Below are 21367 nucleotides of genomic sequence, written 5' to 3'. Positions count from 1 at the left end.
ATCATCACCTACAGAACCTTCAAAAATTCCAATACTGGGCCATATGATAGAAAAACTAAATCAGAATTTCTGGGAAACAGAGCAAACATATGCTTGTTTTGTTTGTTAAGCTTTCTAGGTCATTGCAATGTACAGACAAGACTGAGAACATCTGGATAAATAGAAACAGTATTATAATTAAAAAGCACAAGCAAATGAAGTAAGTAATAATTAGAGGCAGGGTTGTATGTGGTTAACTCCATCTGGAAGGGAACCAGGATAAGCTTGGAAGGGTCTTGGGCCATCAAGAGTGCCATAAAGAGGAAGAATGTGACATATACAAAACAGAATTCACTAGAACCATGTGCTCAAGAGAGCATCATGTACTACTGACCATGACTTCCCCCATGACTGGTCAGAATTGGAATTAAATAACAAATTGCATAATTGTGTATTCACTTTAGCTAGTCTGCCTTACCTTGGGCATTGCTGCCTTGAGGGAAACCTAAGAAATGAAATCCCAGACAGGAAAAAGGTATATACCACCCCCAGAGCAATCCAGGCATCCAGGAAGAAGAGTCAATGTTGACTAGTTTCCAGATGCCCATTGCATGCTCAACGGGGACTTTACAACACAAGTGTCACATTTTCCACTTTTACGAGGAGGAAACTAAGACTCAAAAAGGAACTGTGGAACTGGGGCCATAGCTCAGTGGCAGAGTACTTGCCTAACATGTGTGACACACTGGGTTTGATCCTTAGCAACACATAAAAATAAACAAATAAAATAAAGGTATGCTGTCCATCTTCAACTACAAAAAAAATTTTGTTGTTGTTAAAAAGGGACTGTGACCTGCTAGCACTCCCTTATGTAGTTAGTGGTAGGGCTGGGATTTGAACCCACATCAACCTGACTCCGTGTTCTGGGTCCACATTTTCTTTACACTTATTTCATGGCCTCCTCCCACCACTGAGGTGGAAAGGAAAGTAGTGGTAAGTGGGTGTCCTTCTTGTCCCATCCCAAGGCCTCCCTCCTACATAGACCAATCCTGCCCCTGGTACCTAACCCACTGCCTGGCACATGTTGGTGTTCTATAAGGGTTTGTTGGATGAACTGAATGGTCCTGAGTCCACCCCCCCTAGTGGACCCCTGACCCCCAACAAAATCTGCTGAGGTGTTCCAGGATGACTGGAACCACAGTGGAGGTTGCCATGAGCAAGGGGTTGGCAGAGACCAAAGGCCCAGGCCTATACACAGGGACGGAAAGGGACACAATCTATAGTCGAATCAGGTTGAAATATACAGACACCCTGATGAGGCAGGCCTGGGGCCTGCGTGGGTCAGCAGCATCTACCAATCTGCTTACCCTGGCACTGCTAGAGCCCTCTTAACCACTGAAGTTCCCCAGCAAGAGCCTTTGGCATCTTTGGAGAGCAGAGGGCTGACTCAGGGAAGCCTTCCCTCCTCTCTAGCTTAGAAAGTGCTGCCTTGACCCTGTCCCTTTCCCACTGGGACTGCTAGAACCCGGTACTTGCCCAGTCTTTTGGGGAGGACATTCTGAACACATGTAAGAGCCTTCCATCTGAGATGCCTGGAGCTCTCTCGTCTTGTGCCTGGTCACACGCCTCATCGGATGCTAAAAGTCCGCCAGAAGAAGAAGCATGAGTCTCCCAAGGGCAAGAACTTCTGAGCTGTGGCAGGCTCTGAGCCACTGGCGGGCCCACTCTGTCTTATGTAAATGATGGGATCTAGAGTATTAAGGGGGTTTACTGAACTAGAAGGGCTTTATGAAAGGCTGCAAGGGAAGAAGGTGTTTATACCCTTAAAAGTACTGTGAGCATGTGGTACTATATCACTGCTTTTATGAGGGTTCACATTCATGAGGCTAATAAAGTGGCCTAAAATCCTCTCTATGTCACTGATCTCCTAGCATACAGGGTGGTCATGTATACTAAGAGGGATAGCAAGCAAGGTCTGGTAATACTGTCACCACACTGGGATCTTGGGGAAAGGTCTTCTTCAGAGAAGTCAAGCAAAACATCTCACTGTGGCCTGCACCCCTCTTGGTCAGAAGCTCAGGGACCCTGTCATCCCCAGGGTCACACTTGGTCAAGCATTCTGCATTCATCTGCCCAGTGGTTACCTCTGGAACCAGCAGGGACACAAACGAACACAGAAATGATGTGAATCAGGCATCAGGAGCCAGAGCAAACATGCTTTATTGTTCCACTAATAGAAACCTTGTATTACATTTCAGAACCTACTGGAACACACCAGAAAGAAAGCCCAACCCAGGGGGCAACCTGAGAACAGAGACCCTGGTGCCCATTGAAATGATGAGGAGTGAAAGCCTCGGGGCAGCCAGCCTTCCTGACAGGCCCTGAGATACTCGCAGGCATGTGTTTGGGCCTGGGCCTGGGCCTGGGCACTGTATGGACAGAGGGGATTGAGCTGTAAGAGTTAGGGTTGAGTAGAGGCCAGGTCCGAGCCTCGGAGACATTGGCCTTGGCCTTCTGGGTCAGACATTCTCAGAACCGACCCCCTGGGCAGGGCACACAAACAGGGCGGGGGCTGCAGGTTGTGCGGGCTATGCCTGGACCGCAGGAGGCCGCAGGAAGGCAGGGGAAACTTGACTTGGAGGATGAGTAGTCGGAGGCACATGGGTTGCAAGGGAGCCTAGGAGACAGAAAAGAGTCAGGTCACTTGGATCTTCCAGTTGCTATTTGATATCTCCTAGCTGATCCCAGAATGTGCAAACTGGAAGTCATCTTAAAAATCACCTAATCCTGCCCTCTCATCTTACCAAAGGGGAAACAGAGACCCAGAGCAGAAAGGGGGCCAGTTGGAATCACATGACAGCTTCGTACCATGACCAGAGGTAAATCCCAGGGCTCCTGACTGAGTATCAGGCTCTTCCCAGGCACCATGTTATCTCCCCAAAACTTTGGAGACTGCATTCAGAAGACAAGAGAATGCAGTGGTACTCACTTGCTGTCCTCGCTCTCCAGCAGGCCCCGGTACGTGTTGATCTCGCACTCCAGCCGGGCCCGGACATCCAGTAGCACCTGGTACTCCTGGTTCTGCCGCTCCAGGTCAGCTCGGATCTCAGCCAGCTGGGACTCCACGTTGCTGATCATGCACTGCATCTGGGACAGCTGGGAGCTATAGCGGGCCTCTGTCTCTGCCAGGGTGGAATCCAAAGCATCTCTCTGGGAGGTCAAGAGTTATGGAAGGAGGAATAAATTTAGAGGTCAGAGAAGGTACAAGTGAGGCATCAAAATCCAAGAGTGGAAGCTCAGAGAATCATTTTCAGCTAGGATGAACCACAATCACACATCTCATTTGAGATAAGCCAACCAGTTCCATAGCTTGCTGGATCCAGAGACCATCTCCCGATTAATGGCATCTCAGAGTAGCTGATAATATGTCAAGATAGATATGCTTACACAAATAGAGGAGCTACTGCCAGGATATATGGATTACTATGGGTCTCTTGCCCCGTACCACTGGGGCATTTATGATTGGGACCTGGCCCTCATTTCTCTTCTCTGCAAGAGAAGCATCTCAAGAACTTGAACCCTTGGAGCTGCCTGCGTGATCAGAGCATGGAAACAGTGGAGCTGTGGGCTTCCAGGCTCCATCCAGCACCTCTCCCCCATCTCAGGGCTCACCATGCTCTGCTGGGCCTGCAGTTCGATCTCCAGGGAGTTGACCGTGCGTCTCAGCTCAATGATCTCTGCCTGACAGGACTGTAGCTGTTCTGAGCTGGACACCACCTGCTGGTTCAGCTCCTCGGTCTGAAACATACATACACACAGGACCTGGTTAGGAGCCTTTTGGGGACTCAACTTCAAAGGTCTAACAGAGGCCCCTTAGAACCATCAATCAAGAAGGACCTTCTAGATTGCCCAGTCCAACACATTCCTTTCATTCATGCTGTTTAGAAGACAGCCACCTGCCCAAGGAGGCACAGTGAAGTTAGAATAGAATTGAGACTCTCAAATTCAGGTTTCTTGATTCCAAACCTCAGGGCCACTTCTGTGTGGTCTGACATGTGCCTCTGTCACACTGATTGCTTCCAGGTAACCTACCTGAGTGTCAAACCAGTCTTCAGCATCCCGGCGGTTATTCTCCACCAGAGTCTCATACTGGCACCTCATCTCATCCAGAACACGGTTCAGGTCCACAGGTGGAGCAGCATCCACCTCGACATTGAGCCGATCGCCAAGCTGGCAGCGCAGTGAGTTCACTTCCTGTGGCACAGACCAGGGTCAGTGCTAACCTTCCCAGTTGGCAGCCTCTCCCATGCTCACCTCCTCCCACGTGCTCACCTCCTCCCACATGCTCACCTCCTCCCACATGCTACCTGACCCCGCCATGCTTGCCTCTTCCCCATGCTCACCACCCCCCCACCCCCTGCTCACCTCTTCATGGTTCTTCTTGAGGCAGAGCAGCTCCTCCTTCAGAGATTCCACCTGCGCCTCCAGGTCAGCCTTGCACAGGGTCAGGTCATCCAGGATCCTGCGCAGGCCATTGATGTCGGCCTCCACCAGCTGCCGCAGGGACACCTCTGTCTCATACCTGCAGGTGTAGAATAGGGCACCTGCAGCTCCATTTTCTTTCACATTCAAAGTCAGGCCCCACCATACACTGCCCTGGTGCTGTGAGTCCTGCCTGCCTTTGTGCCTTGGTGACCAAATGCATGACCATGTCCAATTCCACCAACCCCTCTCAAGGGTGAGCAGGCCCACTTACTTGGTCCTGAAGTCATCGGCAGCCAGCTTGGCATTGTCGATCTGCACCACCAGCCTGGCATTTTCTGCCTTGCTGCAAAGAGTCTGGGGGCATAAAGGAGTAACTTCAGTATAAGAGGGGACCTTCTGCTAGTGGGACCTTCCCAAGGCTAGCAGGGGGAGAGGCTCCTCTGGACAGAAACTGTTGTCCATCCTAGACTTCTGGCAGCAGAGGCTCCTTGAGGCTCATGGCTGGCTATAGAAATCAGACTGTGAAACCTCTAAGATCCCTCCCAGTGCAGCCCAGGGCCAGAGAGAAGGGTGTGGCCTTGCTGCAGGAAAGGCTCAGCATGGTGGAACAAGACTTCTCCCTGCCTTCCTGTCTTCCTGTCTCCCAGGCCTGCTCATCGTGTACTCTGTGATTCTCTGGTCATAAATTGTCCCTTTCGGGATCCAGCTGTGACTTTCAAGCCATGTGGACTGGGCAAGAAGGAAATTTTTCTGACAGGTGTTTTCTTCCCTGAGTTACTTATGGGAAACCTGATCTACACTAAACACATCAAATTCAATCCCTTCACCTTTAAATAAATGAGAAATTAAAAATCAGAGAAATGGACAATGGTACCAAAGGTCACACACCAGTTAGTTCATAGACCCTATGTTCATCATGACCCAGAAGGCACTGATGGCCATCTGGGTCATTTAACCAGCCAGAACCTCAGAGTTCTCCTCTGTATAATGGGCTAATGATACCTCCCTTGTGAAATTATTGGGAGAAACAAAAGAGGCCACAGATTTCTTGACCTGCTAGGTGCCCCAAGGGAGCAGGGCTACCATCACACATGTTCTGGCTGCCAGTCTGGGTCTAGCAACACCAGGCTCCTGGGTAGCCAGTGCTGCTCGGAACCTCTCACCTTCTTCTGGAGCTCCTCGATGGTCCGGAAGTAGGACTGGTAGTCAGGGCACATGTAGGGCACCTGCTGCTCACACCACTCGCGAATGCGGCTCTCCAGGCTGGCGTTCTCCTGCTCCAGCTGGCGCACCTTCTCCAGGTAGCTGGCCAGACGGTCATTCAGGGACTGCATGGTCTCCTTCTCATTGCCAGTGAGGATTCCTTCCCCAAACCAGCCCCCGCCCATGCTGTAGCTGGTGGCAAAGCCTCCAGTGGGGAGGCAGAGAGCAGGGAGGCCACCAGAAGCCCGGTAGCTGCTTCTGCCCAGCCCGGCCGTGCACACAGAGAAACTGCGGGCCCCCCGGGAGAGACTCGGGAGCTTGCAAGAGCTGCTGGAATACATGGTAGATACACGACCGGAGCCCCCTCCAGTTCCTCCGGGGCACTTGAGGGATCCCGAGGAGAAGCTGGCCTTGAGGCATTTGGAAGCCATGGCCACAGCAGCCCAGATGGAAGCGGTAGAGCTCTGTGACCAGACACCCCGATGTGAAGAAGCAGCTCCTCAGCCAGGATTTATACCTCCGCCCCAGTGGGTGTTGGTTGGCCCTTACAAAGTGTTTTCTCCTCATTAAAGTTAATACCACTTTCTATTGAAACCCCTCATTAACCTGTTATTTAGCTTTCCGTGAAGATTTCCCGGCCTTGTAAAATAGGAGTCCCGTTGAACTGGTGGCTACATGGAGACTCACCCCCACCATCCCTTGTCCCTGGGAAGACCAAGTCTCCATCAGTTCTTCAAAGGGACCTGTCATCAGAGCCCAGACCTCAGCCTCCTCATTAAACAGGCGTGGGAGTCCAGCCACCGCCTCGACTTCTGCAGCTTTGTCTCCTTTTATGGGCTGACTCCAATGGAAGAGCAGGCCTGGAAGCTGCCGGAAGACAAGGGTCTTGCAGCCAAGGAGAAAGAGAGGGCTCTTGAACTGGCCCAGAAGATATGACCAGGGTCGCCAACTCTTCCCACTTCCTCAGGATGTTCTAGTTTTCGTTTAACATAAGGCGTGATGCAAAGGACAACTGGTCACCCTCAACTTGGCAGAATCATGGTAGATGCACCCCTACTCCCTCTCTTGCCAGGAAATCTATTCTGATTATGTAGCTTATTTCCAGCCAAAATGACTAGAACACAGGCCATCAGGCATCTGCCCATGATGCCACCCAGAGCCGTGGCTTGGAGGGCTTGTCTTCCCTGCTCCTCAGTGGAAAATGGAGGGTTTCCTGCAGGTTACCTGAATGAACAGAAGGTGAGACCTTGATTCACAGGCCTCCTCAGCAAGCACCAAGAACCTGGCCTGGCTGCAGGACTTTGCTGAACTGACACCTAGAAAACTTAACAAAGGATCTAGCAAGGCCAGTCTACCAAGCCAGGGAGGCCTGGAAGAGAGGGGAGGGGCGGTGGATCCCAGGATGAGGCCTTGTCTTCTGATCTGCCCTGTGGATTGGGGACCTGCTCACTCTTCTAGGGATGCTAATTATCTTCCCATCAAGAGAACAACCATAGCCGGGCACAGTGGCGCAGGCCTGTAATCCCAGAGGCTTGAGAGGCTGAGGCAGGAGGATTGGGAGTTCGAAGCCAGCCTCAGCAAAAGCAAGGTGCTAAGCAACTCAGCGAGACCCTGTCACTAAATAAAATACAAAATAGGGCTGGGCATGTGGCTCAGTGGTCGAGTGTCCCTGAGTTCAATCCACAGTGCCAAAAAAAGAGAGAGAGAGAGAGAAAACAACCATGACTGAGCACCAGCAGTGAAGCAAGCACAGCACCCAGCGCTTCCCCACACATGATCTCCCTGAACCCCCAGAATTATTCCAAAAGCCTGAGCTTCTCATCCCTACCTTGAAGCTGAAGAAATCAAGACTCAGAAATGGCAAGAGCTTGCTTCATGCCCCTAGCTGGTTACTAAAAAGCCTGGGATCCCAGCCTGGGCTGGATGTGATGGAATCTACGGAGAACAGGAGGAGACAAGTGGGGTGGTTTCCACATGGGGCTGCTGCTCACCCAATGCTGTCCCAGGAGAAGCAGCACAGGATGGCTACATCTGAATTTGTGGGTTCCCTGACTTCACTTCTTTGGATGTCTTTCTGTCTTCTCTTTTGTAAACTGGGGAGAAAATAACAGAATCTGCTCCCTAGCGTTGCCATGAGAATAAATGAGTTTGAAGCATCTCAAACACAGCCACCTGTGATCAGCGCTCACTGGGGCAGCCGCTCTGATGGCCTGTCTCCGCCCAAGCACAGTCTTACACTGAGACCGATGATGCCAAGCAGCTGTCACTAGGGAATATGGACAGGCTCTGAGCACACAGGCCACTCTCCCGTGGGCTAGGTACATAGGTTTGGGGCCCTCGGATACTCACTTCCAATGAGTCAACATGCCTTTCCTGCACCCAGACACCCGTATAACCAGCACAAGCCTGGGGGCCCATTGGCTGCCTCAGCATCTCCTCCCTGGAGATCCATCCTCAGTGCAAATGGCAGAGTGACCTGAGAGCCTGGACGAGCCTCCTCAGATGCTTGCGTTTCCCAGCCAAGTGGGAATAGGACTTACCCACCCTGCTAAGTCACAACCTCCTGCTCTGGGTGGGCCAGCCTGGAGTCACAAGGCCCTGAGAAGTCACAGAAGGAAGACCTGGGAAACCTGCACAGCCCCAGGGATCACGTGGGTCCCCAGGCAGGGGTCCATAACTGTCCTCCCAGTTGAGGACAGTTAAGTGTAAGACGGTCTCAGTGTAAGACTGTGCTTGGGCGGAGACAGGCCATCAGAGCAGCTGCCCCAGTGAGCGCTGATCACAGGTGGCTGTGTTTGAGATGCTTCAAACTCATTTATTCTCATGGCAACGCTAGGGAGCAGATTCTGTTATTTTCTCAGGTACTATTCAGCTTTGAATGCTCTTCAGCACAGCCCTGTTAATAACGAAGCTGATGGGACATGGTGCACTGAGCGCTCAGAACCTACCAGGCCCTGTGCTTAACTTTCTCCATGCATTCTCTCACTCGGTCCTCACAACATCATGAGATCAGCATGGTCCATAGCCCCATTTAATAGATGAGTAATCTGAGGCTTGGAATGCTTCAGGAGCCTGACCAAGGTCACACAGGTGATGAGCAACAGAGTCGGCAGAACTAGCATTTGTTCAAGGTGTGCTTTCTCCTTGAAGCCCACGCACGCCTTTCAACACAGCCATGGATAGAAGGATGCCAGTTTCCTCAGGAGAGCTCAATAGTCCAAATAGTGACTGGTTCCCCAAGGTCTACACAGGCTTCCCAGGAAGACTAAAGCCCAGGCTTTCTGGTTCTAGGCCTCAAACCTGCCCCACTGCCTCTGGGAACCCAGCCCCAGCCATCCCTTCTCCCTGGGGCCTGGCCCCTGCTCCAGCCCTGATGCACCTTTCCAATGCTGAGCACCCATGGCAATGGATGGTGGGAGATCCCTTGGCCCTCCATGAACTGCCATCCTCAGTCTTGTGTTTCAGCCCCAGCTTCTCAGGGACACTGGGAAGGACTGACCTGAGGACTGACCTTGTACTTCTTTGGATGCTCCTGTCATGTCAAGCACAGAACTGGACTCCTAGATGTCTCAGAAAGAGTGAGCAAATGATGAACGATTTGCCCAGGGTGAATTGTGTTTTGAGAGGAAAGGAGTAGAGAAAGGAAGGGAAAGACAGAAAATTCAAATAGAGAGGGTGTAGAAAAGCACAGTTGTTCTTATTACTCCTACTCTCCTCTCACAGACAGGAGGCCGAGACCCCAAGCCAGGAAGGGATCCAACATCTGTGTCATGAGCAGTTCATGCCAAAATGACCAGTTGTTTGGTAGAGGAAAAAAGGCATCTGCCCCAGGGAGAAAATTGAGTGCTAAAAACATGGCGAAAAATTCTTGATTAAAAAATTGATAAAATAATAATATGATATATTCTGTATATTCTGGTCTACTTCCGTTCTTTCTTAGCATTCCTTTTTCTTTTCCCTCCTCTTTTTTATTAGGTTAAGTGCTGACATGTATAAATTTAAATTAATTGAACATCCACTTGCATATTATTGTTCACTACAAACTCTCAAACCCAGCAATAGTCACAGTTTGCTAGAAACAGCAAAATTGATGTGAATTCTGGAGTTGAAAGTGACAGATAAAGCCATTACATATGATGTGCTCACTGCCTCACAGGATCTGAGGTCCTGGGGACTTTTGTATGCCATTTGGGAGACAGGCAGTGTGGACAATACCAGCAGCCACTTGCCATGCGTTACAACTCAGGGAATTGCCTCTTGCACTCACTTACAATGCTGTTCCAGAACAACTTCCTTTAAGAAATAAATCCAGAGACAGAAGTCTATAGCTCTGTGCCCAATGCATTCAGGTTTTTCTAAAGCTTTCCTCTACCACAGAAGTACCCCATGCACTTAAGAACTGTGCTCAGGGCCAGGAGTCAGAGCAGGAGCCTCATGCTGCCCCAGGGAACCTGAGGGACAACCGGTAAGTCACTTCTTCCTTTCGGGTCCGATCTTCTCATCCACAAATAGTTCATAGTGCCTACCATGCATAGGTTAAGGTTTCCTTGTTCAACAAACATTTCTGAACCCTTACTATTTACCAGGTATACATGACGATAGGAGCCCATATGTTCTCAAGGTAAGAACATTATCATCCTTATGCTACAAAACATGTACACGTTCAGGTCGTGCTAATATGGAAGATGATGTAGTTTCCAGCTTTCTGTTGACAGTGTTATCCCAGGCGAGTTCCTTTCTTCCTTTATTCAATCAGCAAACATTCAGCCTGAGACACTTTGTAGGCCCTGGGTATGCAAAGATCCATGAGACAAATACCTGCTCCCTTGGATGTCACAGTATAACTAGTTATGATAAACCATGTGATGTGACCATCTCTGATGATAGAGATGTGAGAAATGTATGCGAGGTTGAAACTACTGAGATTTGACCAACCAATTTTGTCCAGAGGGGAGCAGACAAAATTGAAGAATGTATCAGAGACCATCAGATGGGCACAGTGAAGAAGGAGATGCCTGTCATCCCAGGCTCAGGCAGGCATTGGAGCCTCATGGGGGTAGGGGGACAGCAGGTTCAGCCCGTAGATGGCACAGCTCTGGGCCTGAGGTGAGGTCAGGCATGATGGCGGAGAACATGGCAGAGGAAAGTCACTCAGTTCATGAACAGCAAGGGGGCAGAAAGCTCTTAACCTTCTTTTTCAAGAACAAAATAATCACCTAGAACCCTTAATCTGCAAGAACTAACAGTGTTAGCAAGTATCCTAATACTTTCCCTCCAGGATCTTTGCGCTTTGCTTGAATGGGCTCATATTGTCCCCAGAACACACCATAGGGACATTCAAATGACCATGTCCTAAAATACCCTTTGCCCTCCTTCCTCCTTTTTCTACCCATCCTTGAATCCAATTCTGCCCTACAGCCTTAGCCAGGTGCCCCATTCTCAGCAGAATCTCCCTGTCTGCGGAACTTGGAACCTGCCACACCAGTTCCTGCCATCCCCAGTGCTGATCCTGGGAGTATCAGGAGGGGGTCCCCTCACCTGGATGGAACCCTATGGGAATTGTGCCTGCTGTCCACTTTTGGTCCAGCTGCTTCCACCACCCTGCTTCTGCCTCGCTGAACCCTTGCATCCATCAGCACAGATGAGCTGTGAACAAGGTGCTCCGTACATTGCCTCTTAATGGGCTCCCTGAATCATGAGTGTGTGTGAACAGGAAGATGGCCAGACATTGTACCTAGATCATGCCAAAAAAAATCAACCACCTCAAAATCAAGATAAAATTTCAGAAAATGTAATATTGATATTATCTCTCTGTTGATGTCCTGGAAAGAGTAATGATATAAGAACCCAACCACCCAAAAGGACTGCCACTCTCTGTGTGACTTTGGATGGGTCAGTGCTTACTCTGTCAATGTGCATTCTGGTCTGCACATTGGTAGTGACCACAATCAGAACTCGGTTAAGGGTGTGCGTGAGGTTGAGGGGTTCCTTAGCTGGTTCAGGTGCTCCTCTGGAGAATTTAATAAAACTTGAGACAATGATACATAAGTAAATCTCCCACAACCACACAGAGTTGTTTGTGTGCAAGTGATAAACCTGTGACTATTCTCTATGAACTGTAGAGTGCTCATAAAACAATAAGCTTTGTGTGGTGTTGACAGCATGATTACCTGTTAGGTCATAACCCTGTGCAGTCTGTCTGCTCCAACATGGCGGCAAAGCAGTGATCCATTTTCTAAACAGAAGGCTCGATCCATCCCCTGAGCCTCAGCCCAGAGCCTAGGATGTAGACCTCAAGCCCCAAAGCAGGGGTGGAGCAGAGAGGGAGGCTGGACAGGGGTGAGAACCATATGGACTTGTCATCTGCCCAAAGCTGAGTGGATCCTCTGAAGCAGAGGCCTACGAGTTCACTGTCCAGCTCTGAGGTTGCTGCCCACAGCACTGCCCACCCCAGCATCCTGTCACATGCCCAGCAATAAGCTTGGCACACCCAGTGGGGTTTTCTGTTCCCCACTGAACCTAGAACTCTTCATTTTGGTTGACACCAACTCTGGTAGGTACCACATTTGGAGCACGGTACATAAATTATCCCTCTGGATAGATCCATTTCACAGGTGGAACTGCTGAGAAGTCTAAAGAAGTCACAGGACATGTCTGGGCACACGCTGCAGGGCAGTAGAGTCAGGCACAGTGCAGGGTGCTTTGTGCACATCTCCCGAGGCCTGTGTTGCTGCACCTCTGGCTTATCCAGCAAGAAGGCAAGCTTGTGTTTAGCACCAAATACCTGGCAACACAGGCATGGCCAGCGCTTGTCGCTCCCGCCAGCAAGAACGACCCGGAGACGTGATGGGTGGCAAACTTCCCTATTAACAGCTTTTTCTTCTTTTTATTTTTCTTCCCTTTCTGGGAAGTTATTGTCACTTATATAGGTTATATCAACTAATTAGAATATTCACGATATGTGGGGAAAAGATAGACGTATATGGGTATAACTTGAAGCACCTAAGAATCACGCAAGAATCATGCAGAGGCCCTGACCAATTACTGAGACTTCCTCAAGGTGAAGTTAGTTGTATACGTGCAGAATAGCAGTTTTTCAACTGCACTGGCAGCTTGCCAGGCGCCATCTTGGCCAGGCTCCACCTAGGGCCAGGGGTCCGTACGCAACCCCGACAGTTCCCCCTTTTTTCTTTTAAAAGAAAAGCTCGGGACCAAGCCTGTCTTAGGCGGAGTGGTCAACTACCGTCCTTACCCGTCATCGGATAACTGTAGAGCATGCTACAGCTCCTGTCTTAGGTTGGTACGGCGTTACCTACTACCTTACCCGTCTGGTCAATGGTCCAGCCTCGCGAGCCACACTTGTGGGGAGCTGCCGGCCTCTAGGGCAGCCATGGCCTGATGGAAGATGATACGATCTCTCGCTTGATCTCGGCGCATGCGCATGATAAGGCGTGTGAGGAAGACAACAGCAACAACCATGAACATACAAAAGGCTCCCATACCTGCCCATTGCTTACAAAGCTGAAAGAGGAGGATAGCCAACTTAGCACTTCGGACATAGGGGCTACATTAACTCTAGTAGCATTGAGACTAACAATTTGAGATCTAAGAATAGCAGTAAGATTATCAAATTCATAAGACCAGTTGGTACGTAGCTGAACAAACAAGATTCTAGACAAATTTGCTGCATAGCTGAAGTTATGATAAGCTACAGGTGTAACGCACAGTCCCGCCAGATGATAAATACATCCCACGTTTAACAGTTCCTGTAAAATGTCCATTTGTTCTTGAAGTAAGTCCACTCGCTGGTTCATAAGGAGTATGCCTGCTGTTAGATGTTGGTTTAGGGTCTCTTTAGTCTGTAAGGCTGCAGCTATATTTTCGGCCAAGTGATTGACTGCTGTTGCTGTAGGTATGGCAGTTGCTAGTGCTGCTGTTGCAGAAACCACTATTGCAGTGACCATACCCGCTGTGATGTCAAATTCTCTCCTGTTTCTTGATAGTAACACTGGCAATTTTGCATCTGTAAGAGAGACTGGGACTGGTAGGAAGGTAGGAACACACATTAAGTCTGCCAGCAGGAACCTAGAAGCATTTTAACATTGAGAGATAGCACAAATCTGAAGTACAATTGAGAGAAGCAGTTGTTTTGTTACATAGTTGAACTGTTCCTCCTAAGAGACTAAAAAGAGGTAGTAAGTTAGTTTATTCCGTGGAAACACACAAACTGAGCCACAGCTCCAGTAAAGCACCGAGTTACCCTTATTACCCAGAGTTAAAAAACCCCAAACAAAGAGACAAAGAGAAAGTTTATCTTTAGGGGACCTGAAGGTCTCCTCTATTCCCCCTTTTTGTTTATAAAGAACATTTTTGAGGGTGAGATGTGTATGTTCAACAATACCTTGTTTTTGTGGGTTATAAGGTACATCTGTGGTTAGAGTTATTTTAATTTTAGTGAGGAATTGGTTCTTACCAATTTTAGTTTTTAAAGAAAAATTTAGACTTTATAACGTAGTACAATCTTTAACAGTTGTTTAACCATAATTGTATAAACCCCTATTTTTAAGACAATTGTTCTAAAGAATAAAACTTAAGAGACACAAAGTTAAGAGTAAATTAGTGTTTCTAAGAAATCCTTGTCATTTTACCATGTCATTTTACCATATAGATTAAACTTTGGCTTATATCAGAACATTAGTATTTCACCTTAGGAAAAACCTTAAATAGCTTTAGCTGTTTTACATACATACAACCAACTTAGTTACACACAGATTTGTTGAAGCTTGTCCTTTGTTACACACAGACTTTCTTATCCAGAAACATTTCCTTTTACCTTTTACTAAATATATTTCTATACCCAGAACCTTTTATTTATTTATTTATTTATTTATTTTTATCTGTTGACACCTTTTAGTTCACATTTTGAAACAACTCTTATGAAATTTCTGAATTTAGATAAATCACCCTATTTTAATAAGATTAAATATTTTGTTGTTTATAGTACCCTTAATTGAAACACAGTTGAAACTTTTGGGACCCTTTATATATAGAATTCCACTTGTTAGGACATAACTTTTAGTAACCTTGTTTTTAGTTTAGTGATGGCACAAAGCAAGTTTAAACCCTTTTATTTACCAACCTATGAAAACACCAATAATGTTTAAGTATGATACCCCATGGAATTTGAGGAGTTAAAAGTACTTGATGTTATTTAACAATTAGCATTTCAACTTTGTAAATTAACCAGACGTCTCTACAAACACATTTGAGTAATCCCATACATGTTAACTCCAATTTATTTATTTTATAAAAACCAAGATATCAGACAAGTGTCCTGAACAGGATCTGCTGCCTCTTTCCTGTTGAAGAAAAGTCCTAGAAGCAATTGATATTAGACATTGTTTAACATTAACATTTCATTAGTTTGACCACCTGGAAACTTGCAAGTTATTTTTAAAAATATTTTACTTTTATTAGTTTACCCAATTTAAATTGAACCTTTTTAAATCATGTGAATAAAAGTATTTGGATCCATTTTTAAATTTTAATTTTAAGAGCTCTCAGTTTTGATGCAGATAAGACATAACACCAGACAGTACGACATACAAATAACACAAAATCAAAGGCCTTGTAATTTATAGGTAAATGTTCATTGCAATGAAACAGCTGTTTAAAAAACTTCAGTTGAATAAAAAATAGAACTGATCAAAAAGAGAAAAAAAATCATTAACCTAGGTATGCAGGATCAAAATTATGAGCTCAAAAGTACAGCATTAAAGAAAAAAAAAACAAACAAGAATCCTGAAGAATAAGTTAGTTTTTTGTAGCGGCCCAGGAGTTAAAACGGACACTTTTTTTTTTTTTTTTTTTTTTTTCTTCTTTTCTTCTTATCTTTAGGTTACCCCCCTTTTCTCCTTGAGACGCTGTAGTTACATTCCAATTTGGCAGGGGGAGGGAGGATCACCCAGGACTTTTTAACCCCTTTTTTGCCTGGTTGAGAAATCAGGTTAGGTTTGAATGCAGAAAATCAGAAAACATTATTTTTTACTACTTTTAAGGAATGGAGCTGCTGAGCTCTCTGCCTAGGGGGACCCTCCCCTAAACTGATTTTTCTCTTTGTGCTCTGTTTGTGGTTTTATTTGTACTTTCTCCCTTTTTTTTTTTTTTTTTTCCACTGCGCCACTGCATATTTTTGTAAGCTCAACTCTTTTGAGTAACTCTTTTTTTTTTTTTTTTTGTAACGCCTTTTTTTTGTCTTCTAGCTGCTGCCCTATGCCCTCCAATTCCCTTAATGCCTGTTGACTAATTGAACCAGCTTGAGAACACTTTGTTTCTTCACTAATTTTATTTAACTCCATTTCTGAGAGTCCCTCTTCGCTCTCATCAGAATCTGACTGAGTGCTAACAGAGCCCTTTTGTGACTCTTCTTTTACCTTTTCTAACACTTCCTCTCCCTGCGCAACTGCCTTTTGTAAAGCCTCCCGAGGGGAACGCAAACAAGTTCTGACTAATGACCAAACTGCTAACGTCCCTGGGAGCGTTACCGGACAGCACTTTAAATCTTCCCCCGGGTGTTCCCACTGTGGGATAGTTAACAATCCTTCTTCCAGAAACCAAGGTGAAATCTCCTCTACCTGCTTTAAAAATGCCCAAGCAGTTTGTCTTTAAGGAAGTGCCGTTAGCTTTAAGAATTTCTTTCAAGGGACCTTCCATTCTACATCTAGCAACCTCGTTCCCCATTTTTTGAGGAAACTTTCACCTCTCGTTCCTAGGAACTTTATCACAATCACAATATTATCGTCTCTAGGAAACCTCCCTGTCCACTGACAGATCTGGGTGCACACTTTCACCGATCCGTTGCTCACCTCACTCACCTCTCCGCGGCACGTAAGATTCCCGGGGTTCAGCACCACTTGTCGCTCCCGCCAGCAAGAACGACCCGGAGACGTGATGGGTGGCAAACTTCCTATTAACAGCTTTTTCTTCTTTTTATTTTTCTTCCCTTTCTGGGAAGTTATTGTCACTTATATAGGTTATATCAACTAATTAGAATATTCACGATATGTGGGGAAAAGATAGACGTATATGGGTATAACTTGAAGCACCTAAGAATCACGCAAGAATCATGCAGAGGCCCTGACCAATTACTGAGACTTCCTCAAGGTGAAGTTAGTTGTATACGTGCAGAATAGCAGTTTTTCAACTGCACTGGCAGCTTGCCAGGCGCCATCTTGGCCAGGCTCCACCTAGGGCCAGGGGTCCGTACGCAACCCCGACAAGCGCTTCTCACAGAGGTTTTGTCCTCAAGTAAGAGCCCAGAAGCAGAGTCAGTGTCACTGGGTTAGGACCAGGTCTCTGCCAATCATGACTGTGTGACCTGGAACAGGTCACTGCCCTCCCTCGGCCTGTGTTCTCAATTGAAGAATGAGGCAGGGGACAAAGGAGCCAGCATGGGACTCTCAGACTTCTTATAGACCATGCTACTCTGACCAGCAGGATCTCCAGGTCTGGACTGCTCAGGCCCCACACCAGACCCACACAGCTCAGCCTATAGAATCCAGGCACTCTGTTCCATCTCAAGGTCCTCCTGTCCCCTCCCCACACTCCTTATCTGAGCACCTGCACCCCACAGTCCCTACCACCCTTCCCTTCCCACACCACACTGGGGACACAGATTCGCTTGGCCCTCTGCCTTCACCTCCCGGCTCCTCCTCATTCCCCTCCTGGGGTAGTTGACTCAACCTGGCTGCCTGGAGTTTGGTCCTTTCTGGTTGGTCCTAGGACTCCCCTCTCCTGAACTGTCCCCAGTGTCGAGCAGTAGGATGATAGGATCTGGGCAAGGCAGGAGAAGATGCAAAGAACGTGAGGAATTTTCACCCTATCCAGGCAGGGCTTCCAGGAGAACTGGCACGGGAGCATGTGCCTGTCCTCAGACTGCCCTACAGGGGCTGCCAATGGGCTAGCCCATTCACATGGGATCAGTTTCTGCTCTCGAGGACCAGGGCCTGAGGATCCCTGTTATCAAGTATTTTAAATCACTCTGCCAACTTCCGACCACTCAGAGCCAGACAAGACAGACATGAAACCAAACCCCACAACTCTCCTACAACCCCTGCTCAAACACCCCTGCTAACCAACCACAGGAGAATCAACAGAAGCAGCCAGGGTCAGGTGTGCTGAGCAAGAGAACACACTTTATTAGGTTCATTTCCAGGGGAACCTGGTTACACATGATGCCAAAAGCACAGTTAAGACCAGACACACAATACGAGAAGAATTTGGTGAGAAAAACATGCTAAGCAGAGGGCCTCCCCCTCTGGGCGACTGGGGGAGTCATTTAGCAGCCAGAAGCCACAGAGGGCTTCCTGGGGGCCAAGCCTGATCACAGTGGGCGGGGCAGCACATGCTCCCTGGAGGAGATGACTTTCCCATCCCTTATCTCCTCGGTGATGGTGCGGATCTGGGTGCTGACCTGGGGACCCGGAATGCAGGGCACAGTTGGGGCGCAGGGAACATAAGGAACTCTCACGGCAGACTTGCAATCCGTGGCACAAGGGTGAGCAGGAAGCCTGGGGAAATTACATCATGCAGGGTGCACTTGACATTGGGGCATTGGACTGAGAATGATGTGAAACAGATTTAGGGGATGAAGTGGGATGGTGGGTCTCAAACTATTTCAGTGCCTCTGAAATCCCTTAGAGTGAAAGGATAGAACTGCAGAAAAGACGAGAAACTCCCAAGCAAAAACAACGGTTGGAGAAGCAGGGTGTGGGCTGGGTTGGCCTGTCCCCTGGGCGTTACCAAAGCCAAGGACAAGAAGGAACCTCCAGTAGATTGGGTTCTATACCCTTCATTTTTGCCACAACCACTTCAGGGTCTGATGCCTCCCACTTGGGCCTTCCCCCACCCCGGCTCCCAGGACCCATGGGTCACTCACTTGCAGTCCTCGCTGTCCAGCAGGCCCCGGTACGTGTTGATCTCACACTCCAGCCGGGCCTTGACATCCAGCAGCACCTTGTACTCCTGGTTCTGCCGCTCCAGGTCACAGCGGATGTCGGCCAGCTGGGACTCCACGTTGGTGATCATACACTGCATCTGGCCCAGCTGAGAGCTATAGCGGGCCTCTGTCTCTGCCAGGGTGGATTCCAGGGAATTTCGCTGCAATGGGAAAGAGGAAGAGCTACCAAGGGAAAGGTACCCCACCCCAGACACCCACAGCCCTGGGGTACCTGCACATGGTTTGTGATCAGGCCCCATGGTAACCCACATGCCGAGGCTGGTGAGCCAGGGAGCCTGCCATGAACCATGACCAGTCACTCAGGCAGATGCCACTCACCATGCTATGCTGGGCCTGCAGCTCGATCTCCAGGGTATTGACCGTGCGTCTCAGCTCGATGATCTCCGTCTGACAGCACTGCAGCTGCTCCGAGCTGGACACCACCTGTTGGTTCAGCTCCTCAGTCTGCAACACATGAGAGGATGTAGGGCATGGTCAGACCAAGTGAAGCTAATTTAAAGGGGGACCCCACCCCAGGAGTTCAAGCTCCTGGACTGCCCCACCCCACCTGGGTGTTGAACCAGGCCTCCACATCTCTGTGGTTATTCTCCACCAGGGCCTCATATTGGCATCTCATATCATCCAGTATCTTGTTGAGATCCACTGGCGGGGCGGCATCCACCTCCACATTCAGTCGGTCCCCAAGTTGGCTACGGAGGGCATTGACTTCCTGCAGAGGGAAAGCAAGGAGAAGGACGCTGGCTTAGCATCAACTGACCTGAGTTCACACTCGCCTCTCCTCTTTGCCAGCTGTGTACTGTTAGGCAGGATGCTTAACTGGGTCTCCCAGTGGATGCACACCTACTTCCTCCTGGGGATTTGGGAGATTTAAGGGAGATGACACAAACACCAGGCAAATAGAATTGTTATCAGGCACCAGAGCCTAATTGGAGATTGGTGTCATGGGCAGAGTATGGACTTTGTGACTTAAGCTCTTTGTGCCTCCGTCTTGATGGAGCTTGTATTACTATGTATGTATTATTACTATGTCACTCCTGGGATTACTATGAGGATAATGTCTTAGTGTTTCACCTAGTTCCTGAGACACAAGGAGCCCAAGGTCTGCTTCCCTCAGCTGGATGGGATCAGGTGGCACCAGCCTCACCTCCTCATGGCTCTTCTTGAGGCACATCAGCTCCTCCTTCAGGGACTCCACCTGTATCTCCAGGTCAGCCCTGCACAGGGTCAGCTCATCCAGGAGCCTGCGCAGGCCATTGATGTCGGCCTCCACCAGCTGCCGCAGGGACACCTCTGTCTCATACCTGCATACGTAACCCTGCTGAGTCTGCTGCAAGGGGAGCCACACCCAGGCAGGGCCCCATGCCCAGCTGCCCAGCTGCCATGACTGATTTGGGGTCAGTAGCATGCCCCAGGAGAGATTGGCACCACATTTTCCCATTTTCTACTCCCGCTGGTGTTATTCCACCACACAAGTTCCCAAAAGCAAGGGACAGAGATGAGGCGGCAGCAGAGCAAAGCTCCCCTGGTCAGGCCACTCACTTGGTCCGGAAGTCATCAGCAGCCAGCTTGGCATTGTCGATCTGCAGGACTAGCCTGGCATTCTCTGCCTTGGTCAGCAAGATCTGGGGAACAGAAGGCTTCCCATGAAGTGGGGGAGTTCCAGCAGTGGGGAGGTGGGTAACCTGGCTCACAGAGGCCATGAGCCTGGACACCAGGCATAATGAGAGTATTGGCCCCAGGAGGGGCATTATAAGGACATCAGTCCTGGCATCTGTAGCCCCCAGTTGGCACAGTGTGGCATACCAAGGTGAGGCAGACCCAGGTTCAAATTCTGTATCCAACACCCTCAGGCTCTGTGATGCTGGGCAAGTTGCTGAACCCTCCAAAATTCAACCTCCTTATGTATTAAGTGGGTTCAGTAATACTCATCTCTCCAAGATGAGGAATAGATAAATCAGTGGATAGGAAAATATCAGGCACAGTACCAAACCCAGTAGGAGCTCAATACATGTTCCTTCCCTCCCTGTAACTGAGCTACTGAGAAGTGACTGACAACAGGGTACAAGCAAGAGACCTGTAGAGAATCCTGGGTCCTAGAGAGAAAAGTTTGTCTTTACAGGAAAATTCCCTATAAGCTAAGTCCCACCTGGGAAGGTCTTGGAATGAGACAGATCCCTCCCAGCAGCAGGGTGCCCAACTGGTGGGAGATCAGGTCCCCATTACCTTCTGCTGGAAATCCTCAATGGTCTTGAAGAAGGACTGGTAGTCCGGGCAGATGTACGGGATCTGACACTCATACCACTCACGGATGCGGCTCTCCAGCCCCGCGTTCTCCCTCTCCAGCTGGCGCACCTTCTCCAGGTAGTTGGCCAGGCGGTCGTTGAGGAACTGCATGGTCTCCTTCTCGTTGCCATTGAAGGAGCCCTCACAGAACCAGCCCCCGCTCCCAACAAAGCCAGACGGGTGGCACCCAGCTGACAAGTAGGAGCCAGACAAGCAGCTCCCTAGGCCAGGGAGGCCCATTCTAAAGGAAGAGATGGACCCCGAAGCACCAGCAAGACCGGGGACCCTGCAGGAGCCCAGGGAGCGGATGGTGGACATGCGAGAAAGGCCACCTGCTGTGCCACAGAGGCCTTTGACAGACCCAGAGGAAAAGGTCGGGGTGCAGATCTGGGTGGCCAT

General features: G+C 48.8%; 1 protein-coding gene across 4 annotated transcripts in view; it reads right to left on the bottom strand.

The window, feature by feature from the left end:
- Positions 1-21367, bottom strand: part of LOC124979745 (keratin, type I cuticular Ha5) — a 31732-nt gene extending 10365 nt beyond the window's left edge. The window contains exons 1-7 of one of the 4 annotated variants that reach the window (XM_047544387.1): positions 5628-6098; positions 4736-4818; positions 4405-4561; positions 4072-4233; positions 3652-3777; positions 2969-3189; positions 2509-2656 (exon numbers count right to left, since the gene is read on the bottom strand). In XM_047544387.1, the coding sequence (XP_047400343.1) occupies positions 2509-2656; positions 2969-3189; positions 3652-3777; positions 4072-4233; positions 4405-4561; positions 4736-4818; positions 5628-6098 (1368 nt within the window). Of the gene's footprint in view, positions 1-2508; positions 2657-2968; positions 3190-3651; positions 3778-4071; positions 4234-4404; positions 4562-4735; positions 4819-5627; positions 6099-18049; positions 18237-18604; positions 18826-19003; positions 19130-19232; positions 19395-19829; positions 19987-20224; positions 20308-20908 lie in introns of those variants that run through there. The other 3 variants (XM_047544386.1, XM_047544389.1, XM_047544388.1) reach the window with 3 other exon arrangements.

Source organism: Sciurus carolinensis, chromosome 3 (genome assembly GCF_902686445.1).
Source record: "Sciurus carolinensis chromosome 3, mSciCar1.2, whole genome shotgun sequence".
Lineage (NCBI taxonomy): Eukaryota > Metazoa > Chordata > Mammalia > Rodentia > Sciuridae > Sciurus > Sciurus carolinensis.
Note: the sequence above shows the minus strand (reverse complement) of the source record. Positions and strands in the feature narration are given on the sequence as shown.